At 46.9% G+C, this 27,848-nt stretch overlaps 1 protein-coding gene across 1 annotated transcript in view; it reads left to right on the forward strand.

Annotated features, from left to right (window-relative positions):
- CYFIP1 (cytoplasmic FMR1 interacting protein 1) overlaps positions 1-27,848 on the forward strand; it is a 95,504-nt gene that overhangs the window by 55,475 nt on the left and 12,181 nt on the right. Inside the window, 14 exon segments of the mRNA XM_036858865.1 lie at positions 2,446-2,612; positions 3,976-4,123; positions 4,931-5,114; positions 5,117-5,225; positions 5,227-5,462; positions 6,399-6,555; positions 8,043-8,139; positions 9,930-10,006; positions 10,115-10,223; positions 11,143-11,262; positions 15,181-15,380; positions 21,665-21,752; positions 26,660-26,803; positions 27,062-27,152. Coding sequence (XP_036714760.1) covers positions 2,446-2,612; positions 3,976-4,123; positions 4,931-5,114; positions 5,117-5,225; positions 5,227-5,462; positions 6,399-6,555; positions 8,043-8,139; positions 9,930-10,006; positions 10,115-10,223; positions 11,143-11,262; positions 15,181-15,380; positions 21,665-21,752; positions 26,660-26,803; positions 27,062-27,152 — 1,927 coding nt within the window.

The raw sequence follows: 27,848 nt of genomic DNA on the forward strand, positions 1-27,848 counted from the left end.
CTGTTTGCTATGAATCACATTGTTAGCATAAAGTAGCTGGTGAAACTGCTATTGCAATGGCCCAAAGCCTCAGACACACAGACATTCTTCAGGCTGAGTATTCCAATGGCTCAGAGTCGGTTCCTAGGAGCCAACCAAGGGCCAGACCTTTCCTGGGAACGTGCAGGGTTTGGTCATCCCAGGCCTGCTGAGATGACCCTTTCCTACACAGGAGTCCAGCTTCATTCTTTTGCAGGTGGATATTCAGTTGTACCAATACTATTTGTTGAAAAGATAATATTAACCCATTGAATTATTTTCACGCCCTTGTTGAAAATTAATTGACTATAAATGTGAGGGTTTATTTCTGGACTCTTAATTCTATTCCACTGATCTGTATGTTTATCCTATTCCAGTATAGTCTTATAATCTCTTAATATTTGTAAATCGTGTGGTAGTGTCCCCTCTTTATTTGTAATGCTTGTAATTCATGCCTTATGTGTTATTTTTTCTTGATCAGTCTTGCTGAGCATTTGTTTGTTTGTTTATAAAACAGCTTTATCTTAGTTGATCACCCTCTATTATATGCTTGTTTTCTTTTATTTATTTATTTATTTTTAAAAATTTATTTATTTATTTATGGCTGTGTTGGGTCTTCGTTTCTGTGCGAGGGCTTTCTCTAGTTGTGGCAGGCAGGGGCCACTCTTCATCGCGGTGCGCGGGCCTTTCACTGTCGCGGCCTCTCTTATTGCAGGGCACAGGCTCCAGACGCGTGGGCTCAGTAATTGTGGCTCATGGGCCCAGTTGCTCCGTGGCATGTGGGATCTTCCCAGACCAGGGCTCAAACCCATGTCCCCTGCATTGGCAGGCAGATTCTCAACCACTGCACCACCAGGGAAGCCCTATGCTTGTTTTCTGTTTCATTAATTTTTGCTTTTAGATATTCATTTCCCTCTACTTTTGGGGGGGTTATTCTGTTTTATCTTTTTATAAATTAGTGATCAGTATTAGGTTATTATTATCTTTAGGCTTTTTTGTTTTCTAATATATGCATCCAAAGTTCCAAATTTACCTTTCAGTACACCTTTTCCTACATCCCATAAGTTTGAATATATAGTAATTTCATTTTCATTCAGATTGCTGTGAATTTGAATTCAATTCAACTTCAGTTGGAGAATTTGCTTTTTTAAATAGAAAATTTCCCTTTTTTTTCTCATTAGAAAAGCAACCCAGATTCATCATATAAATCCTCAAAGCAAACAGAGAAAACACACATGTGAAATGAGGACAGTATCATGTCTCTGATGCCATCACAAAAATGAACTTTTAGCAGTTCAGTGCATTTTTTTCTGACCTTTTTATGCATATTAATTCACTGTGCCATTATTGTTTAACACAGGGGTCCCCAACCCCCGGGCCACACAGCAGGAGGGGAGCGGCGGGTGAGCAAAGCTTCATCTGTATTTACAGCCGCTCCCCATCGCTCACATTACCACCTGAGCTCCACCTCCTGTCAGATCAGTGGGGGCATTAGATTCTCACAGGAGCGCGAACCCTCCTGTGAACTGCGCATGCGAGAGATCTAGGAAGCGTGCTCCTTATGAGAATCTAATGCCTGATGATCTGAGGTGGAGCTGAGGCAGTGATGCTAGCGCTGGGGAGCGGCTGCAAATGCAGATCATCATTAGCAGAGAGGTTTGACTGCACAGAGACCATCATAAATCAGTTGCTTGCAGACTCATATCAAAAGCCTATCAGTGAGCGGCAAGTGACAATTAAGCTGCATCTTACGGAGTAGACTGGACATAAGCAACACACTTCGGGTGTCACTGTCTCCCATCACCCCCATATGGGACCATCTAGTTGCAGGAAAACAAGCTCAGGGCTCCCACTGATTCTGCATTATGGTGAGTTGTATAATTATTTCATTATATAGTACAATGTAATAATAATAGAAGTGAAGTGCACAATAAATGTAATGCACTTGAATCATCCCAAAACCTTCCCCCCCACCACATCCTCAGAAAAATTGTTTTCCACGACACCGGTCCCTGGTGCCAAAAAGGTTGGGGACCGCTGGTTTAACAGATGGGATTTGGGTTACAAGCTTGTAACTTCTTTTTTCCTGTCCAGATAATAACAAATTTGCTTTCCTGAATCTTTTTCTGTTTTGTTGAAGTCTTTCACAGAGAGATGCACCCTAATGCATTCAGAAGTATTTTGAGTCAGTTACCAAATGCCCATGTTGGCTCCAGGCCAAGCAGATCTGTCCCTGCCCTCGAGGCACTCATGGTCTGATGGGGTCAGACCTAGGAACAGGGACAGCTGCAGGTGCAGAGCAGAAACACAGGAGGCCAGGGAGAGGCCCTGTGCTTGGGGGAGGCAGTCTCCTGGCCTGTGTCAGGCCCACAGAGCTCAGCTGTGACCCTCCAGCACACTGAAGATCATGTGTCCGTCCCCCTGCAGGTGATCGCCATGATCAAAGGCTTGCAGGTGCTGATGGGCAGGATGGAGAGCGTGTTCAACCATGCCATCCGCCACACTGTCTACGCCGCGCTGCAGGACTTCTCCCAGGTCACCCTCAGGGAGCCGCTCAGGCAGGCCATCAAGAAGAAGAAGAACGTCATCCAGAGGTCAGCCCTGCTGCACGCACTGCCTGCACAGTCATCCAAAACTGAAGGATCAGCTTAGGTTTGAACAGCTGTAGAGTTACCTTTTCATAAAGTGCATTCATATTCAACCTCCAGGCACCCTTTTGGTGAACTTCCTCTAAATGTAATGCAGTGGGTCCAATTATTAACCTCAGCAACCCACAATAAATCAACTACAGAGGGTCTAAGCAGTCTGGAGACCCAGGGACAAGGGTGTGCTTATCTGGGGCCTGGGAGTGTCTCAAAATCTGTCTGGCAATTCTGTTCACCAGGCCTGTAGGGACACACAACCCAGAATCTCATCTCCCATTTCTTCAGTATTTTTGCTTCTGTTCCTTTTCGCCTGTCTTACAAATGAGTCAAAAACTATTGTGTTGGCCAAAAAGTTTTTCAGGTTTTTCTGTAAGATGTTACAGAAAAAACCGAATGAACTTTTTGGCCAACCCAGTACATACATGTTGCAGAGTTCCTGTAGCAATCTTGAGCTAGTTTTCTATGAATGTTTAGCCTTTTAGATAAAGTTTTCTTTCAGAGACATTTACCTAAAATGAAGCTCACAGGGGCTCACCCATGTACTGATTTCATTTTGTTGCTTTATGGTTGATGTAATTGTCAGCTGGTATGGTATGACTTTAGCATTAGTAAGATCTTACACTGTGAGGTTTCCCAGTTCTTGTTCTCTCTCCTGGAGGGCTTAGTAAAGGTTTTCATATTTTCGGTAGTGCCTCGGTTTTGCTCATGTTTACTGTGATGGAGCCTCACCACGTGGGAAATGTGCAGCGTAGTCTTAGAGTAACTCTGGATTTAGCTAGAACTTTCCCCACGAGGTGATCAGGATGGGCGTGTGGGTGTGGCGTCTGCCCTGAGGGTGGCGCTGTGGAGGACTCCGAATGGTGGAGCCCTGTTGGGAGTGGGGGCATCCCGATGTCCAAGTGAGTTGGGGACATGGGCAAAGTCCCCAGTCTTGTGCTGGTGACTTCATATTCAAGTTAGAAAATGGGATGCCTCGCAGGGAGGTTGAGTTTCAGCTCTGGGTGATGTTTGGGGTCTGTCCTCTTGCTGCCCTGAGTATGTCTCAGTGTTTAGGAAATAAAACATCACGTCTGGGCTAATTGATGCAAAATGCAACTACATTAGATCTTCTGAGGGTGGTAGTGTCCCCAAGAAAACGATATATTTTTGAAGTTTCACGTTGAACTGGTCCATTACCACGTCTCCCCCCTGCCCCCGGAGGGATTCGTGTGTGTAAGAGTTGGCTGTGTGAGAGGCGAGGCGATGCTGTGACTGTAAAAGTGCCGAGCGTGTCGGCACTGCATCTGCCCTGACAGCTTGACGGGCTGTTTAGTGTCCTGCAGGCCATCAGGAAGACCGTGTGTGACTGGGAGACAGGGCACGAGCCCTTCAACGACCCGGCCCTGCGGGGCGAGAAGGACCCCAAGAGCGGCTTTGACATTAAAGTGCCACGGCGCGCCGTGGGACCCTCTAGCACCCAGGTTCTTGTTCCCCGATCCCCTGTCTCTGCCTGTTCCCCTGAGTGGGCTGACCCTGAGCTGGGGGGTGGTAGGGGGGCTGGGAGTGAAATGACCTCACCGCTGTCTGCTCGGGCAGGTAAAGTACTGCCTGTGTCTTTTTTGCTCCTTTATTCCTTGCCCAAGTGAATCTGGGGTGCAGACACCCTGTGATTCTTGGGTTTGGTTATTTGCATGCAGATCTTTATTTGACTGCATCAACTCCTATCCTAAAAATGTGGGTGAAAGTCTATGTCTCTATATTTATGCTGTGTTGCCTGATGGGTGTTTAAATGTATGGTTATAATTTTTGTGTTGGCTCTAAAAATGATCATTCCTAAAGATAAAATTTTTGGAAATTTAAAAACATAGCTTCGGCGTGTCTGTGGTCTTCAGCTACCACTGCGGCACCCTCTTCTGGCACACTCAGCTCCCTCCTGACCCCAGGCAGCTTTTCTCTGACCTCATACGTGATTTACTATGCCCTTTGGCTTTTCCCCTCCTGTTTTGGGACTTTGTACTTCTTACTCATCATCTCTGTGTTGGGGACTTTTAGAATCGCTTCTGTCCGTCTTTCAGAGAATTACCAGCAGAGCATGTTGCTGGCTCTGTATGAAACCTCTGGGGTACCTGGGAGGAAGTCATTGCTGCCCCGGGAGGGTGCCGTCCGGGGTCTGTCCGTCCCCTGTCTGCCAGCACACAGGCGCCCTCCTCACTCGTCCGCGTGTCTGTCCCTGCCCTGTGCTGCGTGTGACTAACGCTGTCTCCGCTCTCCCGTCTGTCCGTGTCTAGCTCTACCTGGTGCGCACCATGGCGGAGTCCTTGAGCTCCGCTGAGCTGCTCAGGCAGCTCAAGTCTGTGGGCACGGAAAGGCTCTTGCATGTGGTTAACGCGTTTCTGAGGCAGTCCTACACCTATCCGCCTCTGTTAACCTTCGGTGGTAAGACACTGTTTGTTTTTCTTGTTGGTATTTACGGCCCGAGGTGAACGGTTCTGCTCCAAGTTCTTTGCCCCAAGCAGCAGCGACTTGGCCTCGTGGATGGGCGCCGCCCCTGCGAGGACCCGGCACAGTGTCCACGGGGCAGTCCCTCTCGTGGTTTATCTGCGTTTGTCGTAACTAACGTGCCATGTATATTTTCTCCCCCGCAAATGTTTCCTTGGATAATGCAGCTTTACATGGTGAGAACCATGCTAGAGTCCCTCATTGCAGACAAAAGTGGTTCCAAGAAAACCTTGAGAAGTAGCCTCGAGGGGCCCACCATATTGGACATAGAAAAATTTCATCGCGAGTCATTCTTCTACACCCACTTGATAAATTTCAGTGGTAAGAGCTACTGCTGACCAGTGTCCGGCCCAGCATGTTCTAACACCACTAACACCGTCTAGAATGCTTCCGCCTGCCTGGTCGCCCCTGCTGTGGTCCCTTCACGCACCCAGGCAGTGACACAAGCTGCAACCCTCGTGACACTCCCTCACCTGTTGCTCTAAATGCACGGCCGGCTGGGGGTTCCCTCCATGTGGCATGGCCCTTAGAAGGGTGAGGCCTGTGGGCCCTGGGCTGGCCCAGTAACCTGGACGCAAAGTCTTTGTAACCTGAACTGGGTCAGCAGCACAGGCCAATGTGACTGTCACCTGGCTCGAGACGCAGGTGGTGATAAATATCAGAAACCACCCACGACTGCGATGTGTGGAAGGTGGCAGGTGACCTGATGTGCACAGCCCGTCCTAGGGTGACCGGGGCACGTGTGGGTGCCCTTTGTCATCGTGGAGCCGCCCATGTTTATTTCTGTGCTGCAGCCGTTATTCAGGGTGGGAGGCTGCAAGTGCTGCAGGCTTAGAGTAATAGCAAGGCTTTTGTTTTTCTCTTCGTAAAAGGATGGAAACGTTTTTTTTTCAATCTGTCTAGTTTGCATTAGATAGACCTGCACCAAGTGTGCGTGTAATGCTGTGTCTGTATCCCATATAAAATAAATCCCACCAGAAGGCGCGCAGTGTTGACCAGCTCCCGTTGGTGGCGGCGGTGTCCGTGCTGGGCCCATGGGGCTGCACGCTGACTCTGCTCTGCTTGTGAGTGAGAATCAGCACGTCCAGGTGGCTTTGCCTGTGGCCACACTGTGTGCAAGGCACACGTGACCCCTCCCTGCTCATGTGCACTCCCCGCAGCTCGGGGCTGAGAGCCTGGCACGCGCCCCCTCGCATTGTCCTGTGCAGTCTTTTCTGCTTGTGGAATATTAATGTGGTGTTATTTGAATTCCTTAAGAGACGCTCCAGCAGTGCTGCGACCTTTCGCAGTTGTGGTTCCGAGAGTTCTTCCTGGAGCTGACTATGGGTAGGAGGATCCAGTTCCCCATTGAGATGTCCATGCCCTGGATCCTGACAGACCACATCCTGGAGACCAAGGAAGCGTCGATGATGGAGTGAGTGTCCTGGAGGCCTGTCCCAGCCTCCTGTCTGTGTGATTGAGGCCCTTGGTGGCATTTGGGAGCTGGGTGGTGGGGGAGGGGTGACTGTTCTCAGCACTTCATTTGAGGTCGTAATTCTTTTTTTTTTAATTTATTTATTTTTGGCTATGTTGGGTCTCCGTCACTGTGCACGGGCTTTTCTCTAGTTGTGATGAGCGGGGTCTACTCTTCGTTGCAGTGCGGTGGCTTCTCTTGTTGCGGAGCACAGGCTCTAGGTGTGTGGGCTTCAGTAGTTGTGGCGTGTGGGCTCAGTAGTTGTGGCTTGCGGGCTCAGCAGTTGTGGCTTATGGGCTCAGAAGTTGTGGCTCGTGGGCTCTAGAGAACAGGCTCAGTAGTTGCGGCACACGGGCTTAGTTGCTCTGCAGCATGTGGGATCTTCCCGGACCAGGGATCGAACCCGTGTCCCCTGCATTGGCAGGCAGATTCTTAACCACTGCACCACCAGGGAAGTCCCTGAAGTTGTAATTCTTGGGGTGAGACTTCAGATATCAGTACAAGGAACAGGTGTCTTGGCTTCAGACTGAAATCCAGAGCTGAGGCAGTAGAGCTAATTAAGTCCACCGTGTCCAGGTGCTGTGAGGCCCAGGAACTTGGCAAGGGGAGAGAGGTGGTGTGGCATGGCCTCTGACTCAGATGGATTTGGGATAGGAAATGTTCATTGAACATCTTTGTTTAGAGTTTGCAGCTCAGGGTCAGGGCAGGGGGTCAGAGATTTTGAAAATATGAAGTCCATGGAGGGAAAGTAATAGCAAACAGGGTGTCATGTAGAGAGCAGATTGGGGCCCTGCCTAGCGGGTCCTCCCCCCACCGTCCTTGCCTGTGCACGTCAGGAGGGCGGCCTTCCCTCACTCTGCAGCAGCCGTGGTATCTGTTCCGGAGCGTTAGAGGCCTTGATGAGCATGTGTGCACCTCTAGGGCCACATTGGGCCCGCTGCTTACGCGCCTCAAGCCCTCAGAGGGACCTTGCTTCTGGAGACCATTGGCTACCACCGTTTGTCCGGGGAGAGAGGGGCTTTGGCCACACCAGGCGTGCTCATGGTCAGCTCTGGGGCCCGGGACCTTTGTATGTTTTTCTTTTTAAGTCAGACAGTTTGTTCTTAAAAATAAGAAAATGACTCATTCTTGTTATTAAAAATACTGCAGAGTGGGGTGAAAATCTTTGAAACGCGATAATTGAGAAGATGAAGTTGCAGGAGGCCCTCGTGGACCTGCCAGGCGCCCTGGGCGTAGCTGAGCCAGGCATGTCCTGCCGAGGGTCTGGCCCGCTTGCTGGGGCCTCTGTTAGGGCCCTCACAGAAACCGAGTTTGGCATTTGAAGTAAGAGATTGTTTTTCCTCATGAGAGAGGAAGACAGTGAGGGTTACATTTCCCGTGGAGGGCAGGGTGTGAGAGCCGAGAAACCCCGTGTGGGCAGCTGGCCTGACCTCTCTCCCATTCTGCAGGTATGTCCTCTACTCGCTGGACCTGTACAACGATAGCGCCCACTATGCCCTCACCAGGTTCAACAAGCAGTTCCTCTATGACGAAATCGAGGCAGAGGTGAGGGCCCAGGCACTTTTAATAGACTTTTAAAAATTTCCTTTTTCCTCTGCGTGTTAGAGGGAACAACCTTTCTTTTTAATACAAGGAGGTTCAAACAATGGAATGAACTTTGCAATAAACATTTTGAGGTGAACCCTTCTATCTGCACTTTTTTCTGTGCATCCACACAGGATGATTGGGGTCTTAAAACATCAGCTGTTGGGGGACATCCTTTTCACGTGACTGCATGTCGTGAACACTGCATATCTTGCCTGTTTCTTTCATGAACACAGTCTAGAGCAGGGGCATTGTACAGAAGAGATGCACTGAACCAACCTCTATTTAATTTCTTTAGTTTTAGCTTTTTATTTTTAATTATAAATAATGCTTTGATGAACTTCCTTGCACGTATCTTTTTAGTTGTATTGGATTATTCTTGAGGACAAATTCCTACAAGTAGAATTATTAAGTCTGTGTACATGCACCTAAGGAGATAAATCTTATTTTCTAGCTCAAGATGTAAGAGAATTTAACCTCAGCAGATTACATTATACATCTGGGTCTCCTTCCCCACATCCTCACAAAAATCACAGGAAGTGCTTCTTTGGGGAGATGTCGTGGGCTCCCGGGTGAGGCAGGGTGGGCTGGGGACAGAGACCCGTGGGTCCTGGGGCAGCTCCACTCTGAGCACAGGGTGTCCTCATCACAGTTCCGGGGGGTATGTGCTAGCCCCATTTGCAAGTGAGGATACACTTTTGAGGATGAAGTCACAGACTGTGTCCACCCTGCAACTCTGACCGACGTTGGGAGCCGAGAGGAGGCCGCGGGCAGCGGCTCTTAGGACATAGAGCCTGGAGTCAGGAGCTGCCCCCAGATGCAGTGCACGATAGCCACTGGGAGCACGTGAAGAACAGAGACTTTCTTATATTCCATTGTATTTAAGAGAATTGGAGCATTTTTCTCCATCAGTAAGCAAGGTTCTGACATAATTTTCAGTGGTGGTGTGGTGGTCACTACTGGTCCCACTGAAATGGATTTAATCTGCTATTGTTGGACAGTAAAGATGTTTCTGTTTTCTCATAAGAGCCTTTTTTAGTTGCCTTAACAAAGGGTTGGGGTTTTGTTTTGTTTTTTAATTCAATCCCCAGAACTTATTTATTTTATAACTGGAAGTTTGTACCTTTTGACCACCTTCACCCATTTCTCCCATGCTCCACCTCTGCAACCACCAATCTGTTCTTTGTATTTATGGGTTTGTTTTTGGTTTTTTTTAGATTCCACATATAAGTGAGATCATGCAGTATTTGTCTTATTTCACTTAGCATAGCACCCTCAAGGTCCATCTATGTTGTCGAAAATGGCAGGGTTTCCTTCTCTTTTATGACTAATATTCCATTTGTGTGTGTGTGTGTGTGTGTGTGTGTGTGTGTGTGTGTACATACCTTCTTTATCCATTTATCCATCAGTGGACACTTAGGTTGTTTCCATGTCTTGGCTGTTGTGCTGCAGTGAACCCTGGGGTACAGATATCATTTTGAGTTAGTGTTTCCATTTAAATACCTAGAAGTGGAATTGCTGGATCAAAAAAAAAAAATTTTTTTTTTAAGTTCTGTTATTTGATCTTGGTTTAGGGAAGCTTTTTTTTGGGGGGGGTTGCCATACCACACAGCTTGGGGGATCTTAGTTCCCCGATCAGGGATTGAACCTGGGCCCTTGGCAATGAAAGTGCAGAGTCCTTACCACTGGACCACCGGGGAATTCCCTAGGGAAGCAAAATTTAATGCACACTTTCCTTTCCTTTCCTTTAGGTGAATCTCTGCTTTGACCAATTTGTTTATAAGCTGGCCGACCAGATATTTGCATATTATAAGGTTATGGCGGGAAGGTGAGTATATGTTTGTAATTTGGGTACAAAATCTTGGGCAACTTGATTTGACATTTCTATTAAAATTCACAGCACGTGAGAAATTGTCCTCTCTTCCTTCCATGCTAGTTTGCTTCTTGATAAACGGTTACGATCAGAATGCAAGAATCAGGGTGCAACAATCCATCTCCCGCCATCTAATCGCTATGAGACGCTGCTCAAGCAGAGGCACGTGCAGGTGAGCCAGGCCTTTCCTGGGCACAGTGAGGCATGGAGCCGGCAGCAGAAATAGTGGGGTTTTCTTAGAGCTCCTCAGGTTTTAATGGATGTCAGTATGTATGTGGCTGTGGGACCATCCATGTAAAGAGCTGAGGTTTTAAAGATAAGCAGATTCTCTTGGGTAACCTGACACACAAGGGAAGGCTGCCCTGCGCAGCTCCCAGGAGGCCTGGCCCAAGCACAGCTCCTTTCCAGGAGCCCAAAAGCCAGAGCTTCAAAGAAAGAAGCTGTGGACTCTAGTCAGCTCAGAGTGGTGGGGAGGAGCTTTTTCTTGGCCAGCACAAAGAGTAATAATACAGTGCTTGTTTTTTTTGTTTCTTTAAAAATAACATATATACATCACCAAAAGGAAAATACAGAAAACTGTAGGGAAATCTCATGTAATTCCATCTACAAATAACCACCATTCACATTTTGGGACATTTTCACCAGGGTTTTGCCTGTATTTTTATGTTATTGAAATGATACTGAGGTACGCACATGTTGTTAGGACTCTGCAGTGGAGATGGAGTAGTTTTCTCTTACTCATCCTTGTGACACGGTGAGGGTAAGGCACACGCAGGCCGCTCTGTGCTGGGAGGTGGCCCTGAGCCCGTTACAAGGGGTACGCTAAGTGCCAGACCCAGACTCTCCAGGATCTCTGGGGAGGCTTGGGGTTTCTGTCTGTGATGTAAGTGTAAGTACACTATAAAAGTCCTTTTACAGCTTTGACTTGCAGAATTTCAGCTCTAGGAAAGTAAGGTATTTGATCATACTGTCATCTAAATTTTGTACATTATTTGTCTGTCTTATCTTTTGGAATCAGTTTCCTGGGATAGATACATATTCTGTTGCTTATTTGTTTTTTGCTGTTCATGCTTTCCACTCTCTGTGCCCAGCTCCTGGGCAGGTCCATAGACCTCAATCGTCTGATTACTCAGCGCGTCTCCACCGCCATGTACAAATCCCTGGAACTGGCAATTGGGCGATTTGAGAGTGAAGACCTGACATCAATAGTTGTAAGTGCTCTCCCTTTTCTCAGGCTCAGCAGATTTGGGGGATTGGAGCTACTTCTACTTTTGTCATTATTGATAAATTGACCTGATGGTAGGTTCACTTTTTGCATAGAACTCAAAAGGTGTGCACTCACTGAGCTGGGCCTGCCTGGGCATCTGCTCTTCGTATTCACAATTCTAAATTGACTTGAAAGAACAAATAGTTACACCTCACTATGGCAAAAGAATGAAAGGAGGAACGTTTTAAAAATTAAAAAGAAATGAAGACAGAAAGGATTTGAGAGAAAATCATGGAGATGATGGACAGTGAAGACTCAACATACATATCATAGAGGCCCCTGAAGGCAAAAACCAAAGCAATGAGATGGAACAGGCATTAAAAATGCTACTTCAAGAAAACTTTGATGGAATAAAAAACAGTATAAATACATATTAGAAGCAAATATCGCATACATGGGAAGACGGACCTAAAGTGGCCAACACCAAGGAACACTGTAGTTAACATTGTAGTATTGGACTTTCAAGGAAAAGGAAAAACCCTCTGGGTATCTGAGCAGAGTGATCAGGGAAAGAAAATCCAATTGTCCTCAGACATTTGCCAGCAGGGAAGGAAATGCAACTTAAGGATTTTGTGCCAAATCTATCTTCCAAGCATAATGGCTGCAGGCAAATGATAATGAGCTTGTGAGAACTCCAGGAAGACTGTTTGTTCCTAGAGAAGCAGGTGGGGGGCGGGTGTCTGCTGGGCCCACCTCGAGGCAGAGCATCTCCACAGGGGTGGGCTTGTTCCCCCTCCTTCCTCAGAATCCAGGCTGTCTCTGGCCACAGAGCCCACAGTGGCTCTTCCTTCAGCCTGGCTTGGCCTAGGCCATGGTGTTTCATTGCCCTTGGTCTTAACGTGATTCGGTTGAGGTTTTGACCAGTATAAATAGAATGCAAGCCAGAGACCTTTTTTTTGTTCCCCAGCTTTTAGTTTTATTGATCTTTGCTATTGTTTTCTTTGTTTCTATTTCATTTATTTCTGCTCTGATCTTTATGATTTCTTTCCTTCTACTAACTTTGGGTTTTGTTTGTTCTTTCTCTAGTTCCTTTAGGTGTGAGGTTAGATTGTTTATTTGAGATTTTTCTTGTTTCTTGAGGTAGGATTGTATTGCTACAAACTTCCCTCTTAGAATTGCTTTTGCTGCATCCCATAGGTTTTGGATTGTCGTGTTTTTGTTGTCATTTGTCTCTAGGTATTCTTTGATTTCCTCTTTGACTTCTTCAGTGATCTCTTGGTTATTTAGTAATGTATTGTTTAGCCTCTGTGTGTTTGTGTTTTTTACATTGTTTTCCTTGTAATTGATTTCTAATCTCATAGTGTTGTGGTCAGAAAAGATGCTTGATATGATTTCAATTTTCTTAAATTTACTGAGGCTTGATTTGTGACCCAAGATGTGATCTATCCTGGAGAATGTTCCATGTGCACTTGAGAAGAAAGTGTAATCTGCTGTTTTTGGATGGAATGTCCTATAAATATCAATTAAATCTATCTGGTCTATTGTATCATTTAAAGCTTGTGTTTCCTTATTAACTTTCTGTCTGGATGATCTGTCCATTGGTGTAAGTGAGGTGTTGTCTGGATGATCTGTCCATTGGTGTAAGTGAGGTGTTAAAGTACCCCACTATTATTGTGTTACTGTCAATTTCCTCTTTTATGGCTGTTAGCATTTGCCTTATGTATTGAGGTGCTCCTCTGTTGGGTGCATATATATTTATAATTGTTATATCTTCTTCTTGGATTGATCCCTTGATCATTATGTAGTGTCCTTCCTTGTCTCTTGTAACATTCTTTATTTTAAAGTCTATTTTATCTGATTTGAGTACTGCTACTCCAGCTTTCTTTTGATTTCCATTTGCATGGAATATCTTTTTCCGTCACCTCACTTTCAGTCTGTATGTGTCCCTAGGTCTGAAGTGGGTCTCTTGTAGACAGCATATATATGGGTCTTGTTTTTGAATCCATTCAGCGAGCCTATGTCTTTTGGTTGGAGCATTTAATCCATTCACATTTAAGGTAATTTTCAGTATGTATGTTCCTATTACCATTTTCTTAATTGTTTTGGGTTTGTTTTTGTAGGTCCTTTTCTTCTCTTGTGTTTCCCACTTAGAGAAGTTCCTTTAGCATTTGCTGTAGAGCTGGTTTCGTGGTACTGAATTCTGTTAGCTTTTGCTTGTCTGTAAAGCTTTTGATTTCTCTGTCAGATCTGAATGAGATCCTTGCTGGGTAGAGTAATCTTGGTTGCAGGTTCTTCTCTTTATCACTTTAAATATATCATGCCACTCCCTTCTGGTTTGTAGAGTTTCTGCTGAGAAATCAGCTGTTAACCTTATGGTAGTTCCCTTGTATGCTATTTGTCATTTTTTCCCTTGTTGCTTTTAATAATTTGTCTTTGTCTTTAATTTTTGTCAATTTGATTACTATGTGTCTCGGCATGTTTTTCCTTGGGTTTATCCTGCCTGGGACTCTCTGTGCTTCCTGGACTTGGGTGGCTATTTCCTTTCCCATGTTAGGGAAGTTTTCGACTATAATCTCTTCAAATATTTTCTCGGGTTCTTTCTCTCTCTCTTCTCCTTCTGGGACCCCTATAATGTGAATGTTGGTGAGTTTAATGTTGTCCCAGAGGTCTCTTAGTCTGTCTTCATTTCTTTTCATTCTTTTTTCTTTATTCTGTTCCATGGCAGTGAATTCCACCAATCTGTCTTCCAGGTCACTTATCCGTTCTCTGCCTCAGTTATTCTGCTATTGATTCCTTCTAGTGTATTTTTCATTTCAGTTATTGTATTGTTCATCTCTGTTTGTTTGTTCTTTAATTCTTCTTAGGTCTTTGTTAAACATTTCTTGCATCTTCTCGATCTTTGCCTCCATTCTTTTTCTGAGGTCCTGGATCCTCTTTACTCTCATTATTCTGAATTCTTTTTCTGGAAGGTTGGCTATCTCCACTTCATTTAGTTGTTTTTCTGGGGTTTTATCTTTTTCCTTCATCTGGTACATAGTCCTCTGCCTTTTCATTTTGTCTTTCTGTGAATGTGGTTTTCGTTCAACAGGCTGCAGGATTGTAGTTCTTCTTGCTTCTGCCCAGAGACCATTTTAAATTTACTTATAGTCACATTAGAAAAGGAGAAAGAAATTGGAAGAATTAATTTTAGTAACCTATTTTATTTAACCCAATATATCCAAAAATTAACAATTCAACATATAATCATAGGAACTCTATTGACGTGGATATCTTACATTCTTTGTTTTCATATTCAGTTTCTGAAATCTGTGCATCTCACGCGTATGGCACATCTCAGTTTGGACCAGCCACGTTCTTGTTGCCCTGTGTGGCCAGTGGCTGCCGCAGGGGATAGTGCAGACCTGGGCAGGTTTATGAACAGTCAGTGTGAGAGCCTGGAAGGCCACCTCTGAACGTGCTTCCAGCTCACAGCAATGCTTTTGAGTAACGTCAGGTGCGTTAGGGAAGCTGATGAAGGCTAACACCTGAGGACACACTGTGTGCCGTCGGGTGGGGGTGGACACATCCCAGTGTTCTCTGCCCTGTGAGGGGTTTGGAGGCTAGCAGTGGACAGTGGGGAGGTAACTGCAGTGGAGAATGGACAGTGGCCATACGGGGGCGGCCATGGAAAGGAGGGACATTTTGAGAGCAGGGGAGAGGACATGCACTTAGGTGTGAGAAGTAAGCTTGTGTCACCTGCCGGACCGCCACCATGTGCGTTCTTGGCCTAGCGCACTGGCCCCCCCTCAGTGCAGCCCCTCACTGTCCACGTCCTGCTCTGCCCGCTCCCGGCCCACCACCATGGCGCTACCCACGTAGGGGATGGAGGCCGCCACGCCAGGCCCAACTCTGTCCTCATGCCCCTGTCTTTGTGGTCCCACAGGAGCTGGATGGCCTCTTGGAGATCAACCGCATGACCCACAAGCTGCTGAGCAGGTACCTGACTCTGGACAGCTTTGACGCCATGTTCCGGGAGGCCAACCACAACGTGTCAGCGCCCTACGGGAGAATCACCCTCCACGTCTTCTGGGAGCTCAACTACGACTTCCTGCCCAACTACTGCTACAACGGCTCCACCAACCGGTGAGCACGCTACCTCACCGATGGCTCTGGATGCCCCTTCCGGTGGGCATCGAAACAGGATGGTCTCAGGGCCCATCTTTTCCCATGTCCAGGATACTCAGGCCCTCCTGGTCTCCTCCATTTGCAAGTGCAGCCCTGGGCCAGCCCTTGGGTGTGTGGTCATGGCTTTCATGTGCAGACCCAGTGCGGGGCCAGGGTTCCTATCCAGAGCACTCCCTTGGGGCTCAGGGCCAAATCTGTGGTACATGTGGACGGCAGCTGCTGGGTCTGTACAACCTCCATACTTGTAACGTCTGCTGACGTTGGAACGTGCTGGGTGACTCTGCTTTTCGTGCTTCCATTCTGGGATGTCGGGCCATGTGAGGGTCTGCCAGTTAGCCGCCCTCCGCGCACCTACCATTTTACTATGTTGAACAACACAAAGTGGCCCGCTGGAAGGGTGGCATGGCTGCTGGCTGCAGGGTCATGTGGTCCAGTCTCGTGGTCCAGCCAGGGTCCTGGGATGGCTCTGTGTCACCTCCACACTCTGGCAACTGCCTGCCTGAGGCCTGTCCTCTCTGCGCTGAGCTTCGCTCCTGCTGTGTCAGCACATGCCAGAGAGGAAACGTGTGTGTGTGCTTGTGAGTGTGAGAAATGGGGGTGAGTATGAGTGAGGGTGTGTGTGAGAGACCGTGTGTGTGTGAGCGTTATGACCACTTTTTATTTTTTTATTTTTATTTATTTTTTATAAATTTATTTATTTATTTTTGGCTGTGTTGGGTCTCTGTTGCTGTGCACGGGCTTTCTCTAGTTGCAGTGGCTTCTCTTGTTGCAGAGCACAGGCTCTAGGCACGTAGGCTTCAGTAGTTGTGGCTCGTGGGTTCTAGAGTGCAAGCTCAGTAGTTGTGGCGCACGGGCTTAGTTGCTCCGCAGCATGTGGGATCTTCCTGGACCAGGGATCAAACCTGTGTCCCCTGCATTGGCAGGCGGATTCTTAACCACTGTGCCACCAGGGAAGTCCTATGACCACCTTTAAAAAGTAAGTGTCTTTTGCTTTTACTTTGCTTCACTACTGCATCTGAACATCCTACCATGTGTTGGCTTGATCACTACTGTCTTTTAGGCCTAGATTTTTGTGTCTTGATCCAGGGGTGCTGAGCTTCGACCCCCAAGGGCAGAAGGGAGGCCCTCCTGTGGCCTGATCGTACCTGCTATTGCCATTGTCTGTTTGGGACCCCAGGGTTGGTTTCCTTGTGGGAAATACAGGCCTGTTGCTGGTACATGGAGGTGTGCCATTAGGGCCATCGCCCAGCCCCATGCAGCAGCAGAGGGCACATGGCCATGGCCATAAGAACCACAGGTGAAGGAGCCCTGGTTGGCCTTCTTGGGTCAGGGGGCCCTGGGCCTGGCTGGGCACAATCCACTGGAACCAAACTTTAGAGACAACTCACGCCTGTAAACTCCCTTCTAAGTGCCCAGGTTCTTGAAACAGGTATTTTTCAAGTTGTTTTAGAGTTGGAATTAACTGAAAAAATATTTTTATTGCATAAGTAATGCATCATAATTGTAGAAAAGCTAGAAATTGTGTGTGTGTTTGTGTGTGTGTGTGTGTATATATATATATAATATGGAATAGGTATATGGGGAAAATAATTAAATCCCTAGAGATTTCCCTTATAACATGTCTATCTTCTAGAGTTTTTGCCATACGCTCGAATATACATGTGTATTTTTCGTTTTGCAGAAATGGATGTTGTTAGGCATACTGTTAAATACACATTCTTTTTTCACATCATATGTCATGATGAGGGGCATTCTGTGTGTACATACGTGCTTGTCGTGTTTCTGAAAGTCTAAGTCATGGCCAATGTTTGCAAGATTTTCTGTGCTTTGGTCGGTCTGTTTGGAACTTTTGGAATTAATTTCTGTTATGTCCCTTAAATCATTTTGACTAGTGCTTAGAACTGGCGTCTCTAAAGGTGAAATGGAGCCGAACCCCATTATTGGCAAGTTGAGAAAATACGTTCCGTGGGGGGGCGTCGGGCAGGGCTGTGGAGGTGGTAGAATCAGGCAACACAAGGACTTGTGATTTTCTTGTGTTATTTTAGGTTGCATTTTTGATTATCTAGCATTTTGTCTCCCTTTAAGGGATTCCCAGAGATCTTGCAAAAGGAACAGTTGAAGATGCTCCCTGGGCCCCCTTTGTGCCAGCTGCACTGCGTGTGTACAGCATCTGCCTGTTCTGGTCATCTTGATGACAGCCCGGTGGGTCAAGGGCTCAAAAACAACAGGAGCCGTGTGGAAGGACTGCAGGGCGGGTGGGAGGGGGCTGAAATCTACATGGTGATGAAAACTCAGCACGTGCTGTAAACCTTTCTGTTAAATCACTATATGTTTTCTGAAAGCTGCTCCAGGCATGGTGAGTCATGAGTGTGCAGTTAGGGAAAGAGGTCTATTTCGAGGCCCTGCCTGCCGAGCTGGGCCCACGTGGGTGCCCTTGCCCTGATCGGGGCCGACGCTGGGGAACAACCCGCCATCCTAGGCTACCTGTCCTACTGGCAGCAGGAGTCTTGTTGTCAGAGACGAGGTTGCCCGGACTCAGGTCAGGAAGTTGGTGCCGTGTGGCCCAGCAACCTTAGCAGGGGCGGAACACCTCCAGGCCGTGTCACTTGCACGGCCTGACGGACACTATGGCATCACGTGTATAAACTGACGAGAGGCACCTCTGCCCTGGGTCCCCGTAGCCCGTCCAGCACGAGGTCCACCTGAAGAGCAGCAAGCAGATGGCTGGCCTCGCCTGATAGTGTGTGCCCCCCGCTGCCCGCACGGCGCCGGTAGGTGGCTTTGCCTCCGACGGGCTGTGCGATTGATTGCACGGGAACCCAGTTTCCCACGCGTTGGAGCTGTGACCTTGGGCACGTGTGCTGGCAGGGGCCAGCGTGAAGTGACCTCAGCCCCCTTGGGCCCAGAAACCTGCGGTGCAATTCAGAGGGAGCCCTGGCTGCACGAGGTGCAGTCTTCACCGGAGCAGCCGCGCCGGAGGCCTCCACCTCTTGCTAGCATTGGCGAAAGCCATTACTGCTGTATTTTTAACAGGTCTTTCAGTGGAAGCCTTAGAGCTTCATTATCTGGAAAAGACATTTTAAAGTAGCGTTTCGTATGTCCACGTTGCATGTGGAAACCTGAGAAGACAGACAAAATTATGCCACCCAGTATCTTAATTCCATGCCTGAGGGTTTTCTGAGAGCTGCTTGCGGGGAAACCAGAACTCCGTTTGTTGCTTGGCGTATCTACTTATTTTGCTGCTTATTTCCGATGAATGATTTATGCCTGGTGACTCTGGGACCTCGCATGGGGTGGCCTGTGACTTAAATTTAACCTATACAGCTACTAATTGTGACAGCGCGATAGCCCTCCAAGTAAGCCAACAGTTGGGATCAGAGTCGGACCTCTTTGGCAGGAAGACTGCCGAGGAGGGTGTGTCCTCAATGCAATGTACCACAAGGTTGTCCCATCACTGGCCATCTGTCCCTTGGTTAGGGTGCTGGCTGCCAAGTTTCTCCACTGGCGTGTTTCCATTTTTCTGTTTGAAATTTATAAGTAATATATAGGGAGATAATCTGAGACTTTATAAACGGTTCCTTGTTAAAAGTTGACCCACTAATTTTAGCATCTGTTGATGATTCTTACCCAAATCAGTTATCACTGTGGTGTTTGAACAATGGTGATTTTCTAACCTTTTCATTCCATCTACAGTTATTAATTGACATTCTGCTATACATATTAGCATTTTTTATCTGTTTGTTTCTTATTAGTAAGGGGATTCTAATGCAGGGTTAAAATCTGTTACTGTCATGACTTGGGATGTGGCTCAAATCAGCTCTGCTTTGGCTAGTGGGAGCCCCTTCTGCCCCGTTTTTATATCTTCTTGTCTGTCCCCATGATTCTCAAGCCCTGTCTTACTTTCTGCACCACAAGAAGTCCCAGGTTCATCTTGGAATTCTCCTACTTTATCCTTGTAATCTGTTATTCTATGAGGATTCCTTTTAATGGAGAATATTTTAAAATTAAGCAAAGTCTGGGTGTTAGGTATGCTCACGGCTACTGGTGTGTCCTTGTTTCTAGCCCCTTTCAGTGGTCAGAGCTAGGAAGGACTTACATGTGTGCTGTGTCAGATTCCTGTGGCTGCCGTAATAAGTTACCACGCTTAAAGCAACAGGTTTATTCTCTCACAGTTCCAGAGGCAACAAGCCCAGAATCAAGGAGTCAGCAGGGCTGTGCTTCCTCTGAGGCCCTGGTTAGGGTCTTCTCTTGACTCTTTCCACCTCTGGTGTGGTGAGCAGTCCTTGGCCCGCAGCCGCATGGCTCCAGTTTCTGTCTCTGTTGGCATGTGGCATTTTCCTCGTGTGTCTCTCTCCTATTCCTGTGAGGACTGGAGTCATGTTATGTTGGATTAAGGGCCAACTCTGCTCCAGTAAGACTTTGTCTTAGCTAATTACGTCTGCAACAGCCCTGTTTCTGAATAAGAGCACATTCTGAGGTGCTAGTAATTGAGACTTCAAGTTATCGTCTGCGGGGACACAAACCCATAATGTTTATATGTGTGTCTACTTCTATCCAGCTCTTTATGTATTGAAACCATGAATTCACACTGCTGTCTTCAATTCCAGTTCAGCAATGCAGGCTTCATTTCTGTTTTTGTAACTTCCTTCTACACTGAGAATTCTTGTTTCATCATTCTTAAGATATTTACTCATTTGCTCAATTCTAGAACATGAAGGAAAAGTAGTTTCAGAATTACTTATCCTTCCCACTGTGAAACACAAACCTATTAACTGGAATTCAGTATTTTTTCCATTTTTTTATATTTCGATTGAGAAATGTATACAGTCAAAAGGTGGTGTTCAAAAGTTATTTGAGATAATGGAGTAACAGAGTTTGGATTTACTCTTTGCCTTAAACAAGTGGAAAACTGGACGTTTATGAAACAACGGTTTTCACTGGATGTTTCCCGGGGGAAAGGAAACGAAGGGTGTGAGCTGTGTGACTTCCCCTGGCTTCCTGCCTGGGAGCATTTCGGAGGTCTTGTTTGGTAGAGGAGATGAGGAAGCTGAGACGGCTGGGATTTGCAAAGCAGAGTGTGGGAGAGGAGAGAGCTACACAGAGGAAGAGCTCCTGAAACCAACTTAGGAGCCCTTTAGCCTTTGCTTGAATATTAAACTGTGTGCGCTGGGTGGAAGTCCGCAAGGCTGTGGAAGAACAGCTGCCGGGGAGGGGTAGACAGAACTGTGCCCAGAGCTCGCCAGCACTAGGAGTCATTTGAAGCGGCCTGTGAGAATGGGGAAAGCTCACTGAATACCCAGGCGTTTGATAGAATTGCCAGCAGGGCCTATCGTACTACCAGCGCTAGGGTAGTGACTACTTTATACCCTAACAGATCGTGAAAAGATCCTGCTGACTTGCAAGCAGTTTAAGCGTCTGCCCACAAAAACTCAACCCTCTTTAAAGGATAACGACAGAACCCAGCCACTCAGCAACGTGATGTTTCCATGTAAATGTGATCAGCTCCGCAGGCCGCTGTCCTCTCCTCAGATGCAAACGTTTGTTTCATGCACTGGTGGTGTTTTGACAATTACATCCTTTTTTATTTATTAAAGTGCAATATGTGTTAATCATGTTTTTTGAATTTAATAATTAGCAAATCCATGAATTTTTTTAATCATGCTTCTTTGTAAAAGTTTTATATGTTTAAATGAACGCTTCTGATTTGAAAGTGTGAGTCGATTTTGACATTTCTGCTTTAAGATCCAAGCACGTGAGTTTTAGTGGCTCCTAATCTGTTACGAAGCCACAGTCTCTTGGCTCTGCAAGTGCGCTTACAGACTCATCTTCTGTCAGTTTGTACCCAGTGAGCTTAGTGACTGCATCACTGCCCGCGTCTGCCTTCCCACTCCTGTCCCTGCCATCGTTGCTGTGTCCAGAGGCCCAGCAGGGCCCAAGTGCCTGCATCACCTCTTTTCAAAAGACTGAATGAAATGGTCCTGGTGCCAAGTTTGGAGACTCTTTTTATGTGCTAGAAGGGCCTCCGGTGTCCTCACTCTGTTCCTGAACTTCGGATACATTTATCATACTTCAGAGTATTTATAGCTCATTCCTAGTATGGGTTTTGATTTCCCAGAATTTTCCTATGTGATGATTAATTGGGAGGAAGATTTAATTGATGAGTAATGGGAAAGTTCTGAATTTTAAAAAACTACCATTAAATTTTTGGTTTTCTTTCTTTTTTTTTAATCATTCTTGTTTAGATTTGTTCGGACAGTATTACCATTTTCTCAAGAGTTTCAAAGAGATAAACAGCCAAATGCACAACCCCAGTATTTGCATGGATCAAAGGTAGGTTCTTTGGTGTTTGTATTACGATTTTTAAGTTCATAGCGAAGCGTATTTTGAAGTTTAATTTGAATCAGTCTAGTTTCAATAATTTGAATGTATCATGCCACATATAAAATGTTATTGTTTCCTTCAGTTAGCACCCTTCTGAAAAGTAATGTAGTGCTGGGACAGCTTCTGGCCATGTGGTGGGTGTCAGCTGCGAGACTGTTGGAAGATTTAAAGGTGTAAAAATACCGAGCCAGGAAAGTTTGTGGAAGAGGCTTGGGGGTGGGGGGCACATCTGTGATGGAGGGGCAGGGTGGCCTGTCCAGCTGTGACACCTTAGAGGGAGGAGCTGAGGTGGGAAGGGGCACGCGGAAAACAGCTGACATCTGGGAACCACGGGACACCCACCATCCAATGAGATGAGGCAGGTTTCCCGGCTGACATGGGAAAGCTCACTGAATACCCAGGCATTTGATAGAATTGCCAGCAGCAATTCTATGCAGCAAGCAAGGGCATTGCTAAAGGTTAGTGTTGTCAGTATTTGAAGTACTCTTACAATTTAATAAGAAAAAGACAAGCATGCTGTGCTAAAAAGGAGGCAGGTGCATCTGCATCTGCAAAGTAGGTGCCCATCTCGGGGGGAAAGAAAGATTAGATTGTGCTTTTTAAAGCGACCAGCTGTGACTGAACTTAAACTTATGGATTTCAGCCTCTTTGAGAAATTGTTCATGTCATTTTTATTCTTAAAACCTAAACCAGTATTTTTTTGTTAGATCATTTGGACTCCTAACAGAAGTCTAACAAAAGTTTGCGTGAGGAACACTGATGTTGACTGTTCATCTCATATGATACTTTTTTGAGGATCAAAGAAAGGCAGAATGCCAGAGCATCATGCTGTCAGAGTTGAGCCACCGTGTTCCTCGTGAGCACTCAGACGTGTCAGCTGCGCTTCAGTGTGCTGCTGTGCAGTTAGGGTGTTCGCACCTATGAGATTATGGAATACAAAGGGATCCAGTTCAAAAATCCAGTCTGTCCTGTTGTTAGGAGTGATGAGTGAGGGCTAGTGTCTTACGGTAATAACATCGACTTAGATGAGTGCCCATTTATGGCGTTACCTTTTTGGTTCCTGGTAGTATCACCGCTCTGAGTGAACACTCTCTTGAGTACATCACTGACGTTCTCTTTCCTATAAGGTAAGTAAGGTTGTCCCTACTTCACAGCTGAAGATGCACAGTGTTGAGGGCATTAGAGAACCCAGGGCACGTGACTAGTGAGTCTGGAGCCCTCGTCCACTGGTTTCCAGGCGAGGCCCCAGTCTCTGCATCAGGCGTGGTCAGCAGTGTTTCTTGACTTGAGCTGTGAGGCTCCCCTTCTCTGAGTCTGTGTGTTTTGTTTTTTTTTTTTAAATTTATTTATTTAATTTATTTTTGGCTGCATTGGGTCTTTGTTGCTGTGTGCAGGCTTTCTCTAGTTGCGGCGAGCGGGAGCAGTGCAACGGGCTTCTTATTGCAGTGGCTTCTCTTGTTGCAGAGCACAGGCTCTAGGCACGCGGGCTCAGTAGTTGTGGCTCGCGGGCTCAGTAGTTGTGGCTCGCGGGCTCAGTAGTTGTGGCTCGCGGGCTCTAGAGCGCAGGCTCAGTAGTTGTGGCGCACGGGCTTAGTTGCTCCGCGGCATGTGGGATCTTCCTGGACCAGGACTTGAACCCGTGTCCCCTGCATTGGCAGGCGGATCCTTAACCACTGCGCCACCAGGGAAGCCCGTCTGCGTGTTTTATAGTGTAGGATTTGTAATTTTGCCCTCTCCAGAGGCAGTTCCTCCTCCCCTTCCTCTTGAGTAGGTACATTGCTCCGGTTGTGTTGTCCCTGGGATGTGCCATCTTCGGGGTGAGTGAGGGGGTGAGTGAGGTCTCCAGGAAGCCAGACACTCATCGGGGGGGCCGGGGACTAGGTGTCATTGAGCCCCAGGCCCCGAGCAAGTGAGGGTGGCTTTGGGAGTGAATTTTCCCACTTGTAACATGAGGCCATTTAATTTCACTAATGATTTTCATGTTTTTCAAGCATTAGAACTTATTATCAAGCAAAAACCTCACCCAGAATCCCAGAATCTTTTTTTTTTTTTGGCTGTGTTGGGTCTTCGTTGCTGCGCGCGGGCTTTCTCTAGTTACAGTGAGCGGGGGCTACTCTTTGTTGTAGTGCGTGGGCTTCTCATTGCAGTGGCTTCTCTTGTTGCAGAGCATGGGCTCTAGGCACACAGGCTTCAGTAGTTGTGGCTCGTGGGCTCTAGAGTGCAGGCTCAGTAGTTGTGGTGCACGGGCTTAGTTGCTCCGCAGCATGTGGGATCTTCCCGGACCAGGGATCAAACCCGTGGGCAGGCAGATTCTTAACCACTGTGCCACCAGGGAAGTCCCAGAATCCCAGCATTTAAAGCACAGTTTAGGGACACTGCTTTGGGAAAACAAGTGTTCTCTTGCTGCAAGTAATAAGCCCTTCCTTCTCTGGATTAAAAAATAATAATAAAGCACAGTTGGTGCTTTGAGGAGCGATGGCAGGGGGCAGGTTGTGTCTGAGCCCACAGTCAAGATACAGTCTTTTCAAGTCTGATAGGGTTGTAGGGATGAATGTGAGACAGGCATTTGTCAGTGTTTCCACCTTGGTGAATCTTGCATTTATTTGATCATTGTTTTGGACTCAAGACTTTCTGTGTTGATGGTCCCAGGATCACCTGCACATTTGGTGATTCTCCAGAAGGATTCATTCACAGCCGCAGTTTATTACAGCTAAAGGATACAAAGCAGGATCAGCAAGGGGGAAAGATGCATCTGGTGGTGATGGAAGCAGGTGCGGGCTTCCAGTGGTCCCTCATGGGGGTCGCATGGGACGTGCAGAGAGTTCCTGCCCAGGAAAGAGAAGCTCACAGGAACACCCGGGTCCAGGGCTAGGGGCATAGACACAGCCACCTGTGTGACTGGCCTGAGTTACTGAAACCCCAGAATCCCCAGAAGGAAAGGAGGGGCTTGCCGTGAATCACTGTTTGTGCAAACAACCTAGACAAGCTTGTACAGCATGGTTAAGTGTCCCAAGTGTAGAAAACAACTGTATCAATCGGCAACATAGGCAACATTTCAAGGGCTGAGTTCCCAGGAATTGCAAGCAGGCGTCCTGAGGATATTCATTCAGAGCCGAGCAACTAGACTTTTGCCAGTTCTTCAGAATCCTTACTGTCCTGATGTGGTTCTCTGTGTACATAGAGGAAATATTTAAGACAATTATAAAAGGGGAAGGGGGAAGGTTATAGGGACCTAAAAGCAGGTGAGAGTGGTACATTTCACTCAAAAGTAGTAACATGTTGATAACAGTAGGTTGTGATAACTTACATAACGTATAATGTAAGACCTGGAACATCACTGAAAGACCTGTGCAAAGAGATACTTTCAAAAATTCCACAGTTAAATCACAACAGAATTCTAAAAAATGTTTAAATGACCCACAGGAAGACAGGAAGAATGAAACAGAGCGTAACTTAAAAATCAGTAATTACATTACTTGTAAATGTATTAAATGTAAGTGGTCTAAAGACAGTTAAAAAGGCAGAGGGATTGACAGAGTGGATTAAAAAATATGACTGTATAAGAAACTCACTTCAAGTCGATGATATATGTAGGTTAAATGTAAAAGGATGGAAAAAGATGTATCACAAACATTAATCAGAAGAAAGCAGAGTGACTGTATGAGTATAGGATAAAGCAGATTTCAGAGCAAAGAATATTACCAGGGACAAAGAGGGAGGGACATTACATAATGATAAAAAGGTCAAGCCACCAAGAAAATATAGCAATCTTAAATGTTTATGCACCAAACAACAGAGTTTCAAAATACTTGAAGCAAAAACTGACATGAGTGAAAGGAGAAATGAACAACTCCACAGCTGTAGTTGGGGAAGTCAACAAACATTCCTTTCACTTAGTAATCGAAAGAATAAGTACACAGAAAATCAGCAACAAAAAAGAATGAACACCATCAACCAATACGATGTTATTGACGTGTGTAGAACACTTCATCCAACAACAGCAGAACATACATTCTTTTCAAGTACCCATGGAGCATTCTCCAATATAGACCATACCCAGGGCCATAAAACAACATCAACAAAATTCAAAGAACTGAAATATTATAGAGTGTGTTATCTGACCACAGTGAACTCAAACTAGAAATCAGTAACAGAGAGATGACAAGAAAATCAGAAATTAACACATTTCTAAATGATCCTTAGGGCAAGGGGAAGTCTCGAGGGAAATTTTTTAAAAAGACATTGACCTAAATGAAATGCAAATATATCAGAATTTACGGGGTGCAGCTAAAGAAGTGCTGAGAGGGAAACACATAGCACTGAATGCTTACATTGGGAGTCTCCCTGATAGGTGTGCAGACGTCTGTGTCCTTAGACAAGCTTGGAGGTCCCGTCTGACAAGAAACCACCCTGACTACCTTTCTCGCCTGCCCCCCCTGCAGGGGCTGCTGTCCCCCACTCCCTGCATACCCCACTGCCTCATCAGAGTCTATCCTTGGTGTCTCCCACAGGAGACTGGGAGCAGTAACATGGGGGCAGCAGTGAGGCTCTGAGATACATTCATTTCTCATTCCAGGACCTCAGAATGTCTTCTGTAGGACTGGCAGTTTAATAAATGTTGAAGAACCAAATGGTTTTGTTTTCTTCCTTCTGTTTTAGCAAGCTTGTTTTTATGTCTTCAAGTTGAAAACATAGATACCAATAAAGGGCAGTCCAACAGGTTCTCTGGATGCCCCCACCTGAGGGCGCTGTGTGCTAATGCACTTTACGTATGGATTCTTCATCTTGACCTGTGCGTGGGGCTACGTTGAAAACCCTGGCAACTTCCATCAAGCGCTGGCCTTCTCTGTCCCCAGGCTTTGAACCTGGCCTACTCAAGCATCTACGGCAGCTACCGGAACTTTGTGGGGCCTCCACACTTCCAGGTCATCTGCCGGCTGCTCGGCTACCAGGGCATTGCAGTGGTCATGGAAGAGCTGCTGAAGGTGGTCAAGAGCCTGGTATGTTTCCCTTGGTGGGCTTCCTTCCCGGGGCGGGGGGTGGTGGTGGTGGGAAGGACTCTGCACACAATTCCTGTGTGGGGAGGGGCTTTCCACTCCCTCTCTCACATCAGTCTCCACGCGTGAGATTTCATTTCCAGCCAAAGTCCCGGGTCGTTACCGTGCATTTGACTAACAGACTCCTTTTCGGAAGTGCCCATCACACCCGCAGCCTGCGGGGCGGTGTGGCTGGCAGCTGACACAGCCCATCTCTCGCAGCTGCAAGGCACAATCCTACAGTACGTGAAGACGCTGATGGAGGTGATGCCCAAGGTCTGCCGGCTGCCGCGGCACGAGTACGGCTCCCCTGGTGAGCACAGCGTCTCCCTGGGGTGCACCGGGAGGGACGGTGTCAGCCATAGGCCCCAGTAAGGGAAGGCAAGTCGGAAATTACTGATAAGGATCAGATCTGCCTTCCCCAGGTGGGAGGAGGTGGGGAGCCCAACCAGAGCCTGATTGTTTCCAGCAGAACAAACCAGCCAGCCTTTCAACCAGGAGCAGGTGTGCAGGAGGGTGTGTAGGAGTTGCCGTTTGCCGTGGGCATGCTGGGTGGGGAGCGACAGGGCTGTGAGCCCTGTGCACCTTGGCTCTCCTACAATACCAGGATCTTGAAGGTCGCTGACCAGGGAGGGGCAGGGAGCTCCACTGCCAGGTCCAACTGCCCAGAGGCCTCAGAGGCAGCCCCGTGCAGGGGTGCTGCGTCCCCTGACAGCGCAGCCCGTCTGTCTTTCTGCCTGGCAGCCTCGCTCTAAATGAGAGCCTGTCTCATTGGCTGGCTGACCGTAGGGCCCTCGGGCAGATGTGCCCTTTGGGGTGCCAGACAGACCTGCATGGCCTGACCAGAGCGGATTTGGGGCTCTCCATGTGAACAGCCTTCGTGACCTCAGAAAGCATCGTTCGTGATAAAACTGGACTACAGGAACCCTCATCTCTTAACAAAACTGCCTTTTGTCTTATATTCGTTACTACTTTCTTAAAAGCTGGACAACTATCTTAAGTGACTTGG

Source organism: Balaenoptera musculus, chromosome 7 (assembly GCF_009873245.2).
Source record: "Balaenoptera musculus isolate JJ_BM4_2016_0621 chromosome 7, mBalMus1.pri.v3, whole genome shotgun sequence".
NCBI classification, from domain to species: Eukaryota; Metazoa; Chordata; class Mammalia; order Artiodactyla; family Balaenopteridae; genus Balaenoptera; species Balaenoptera musculus.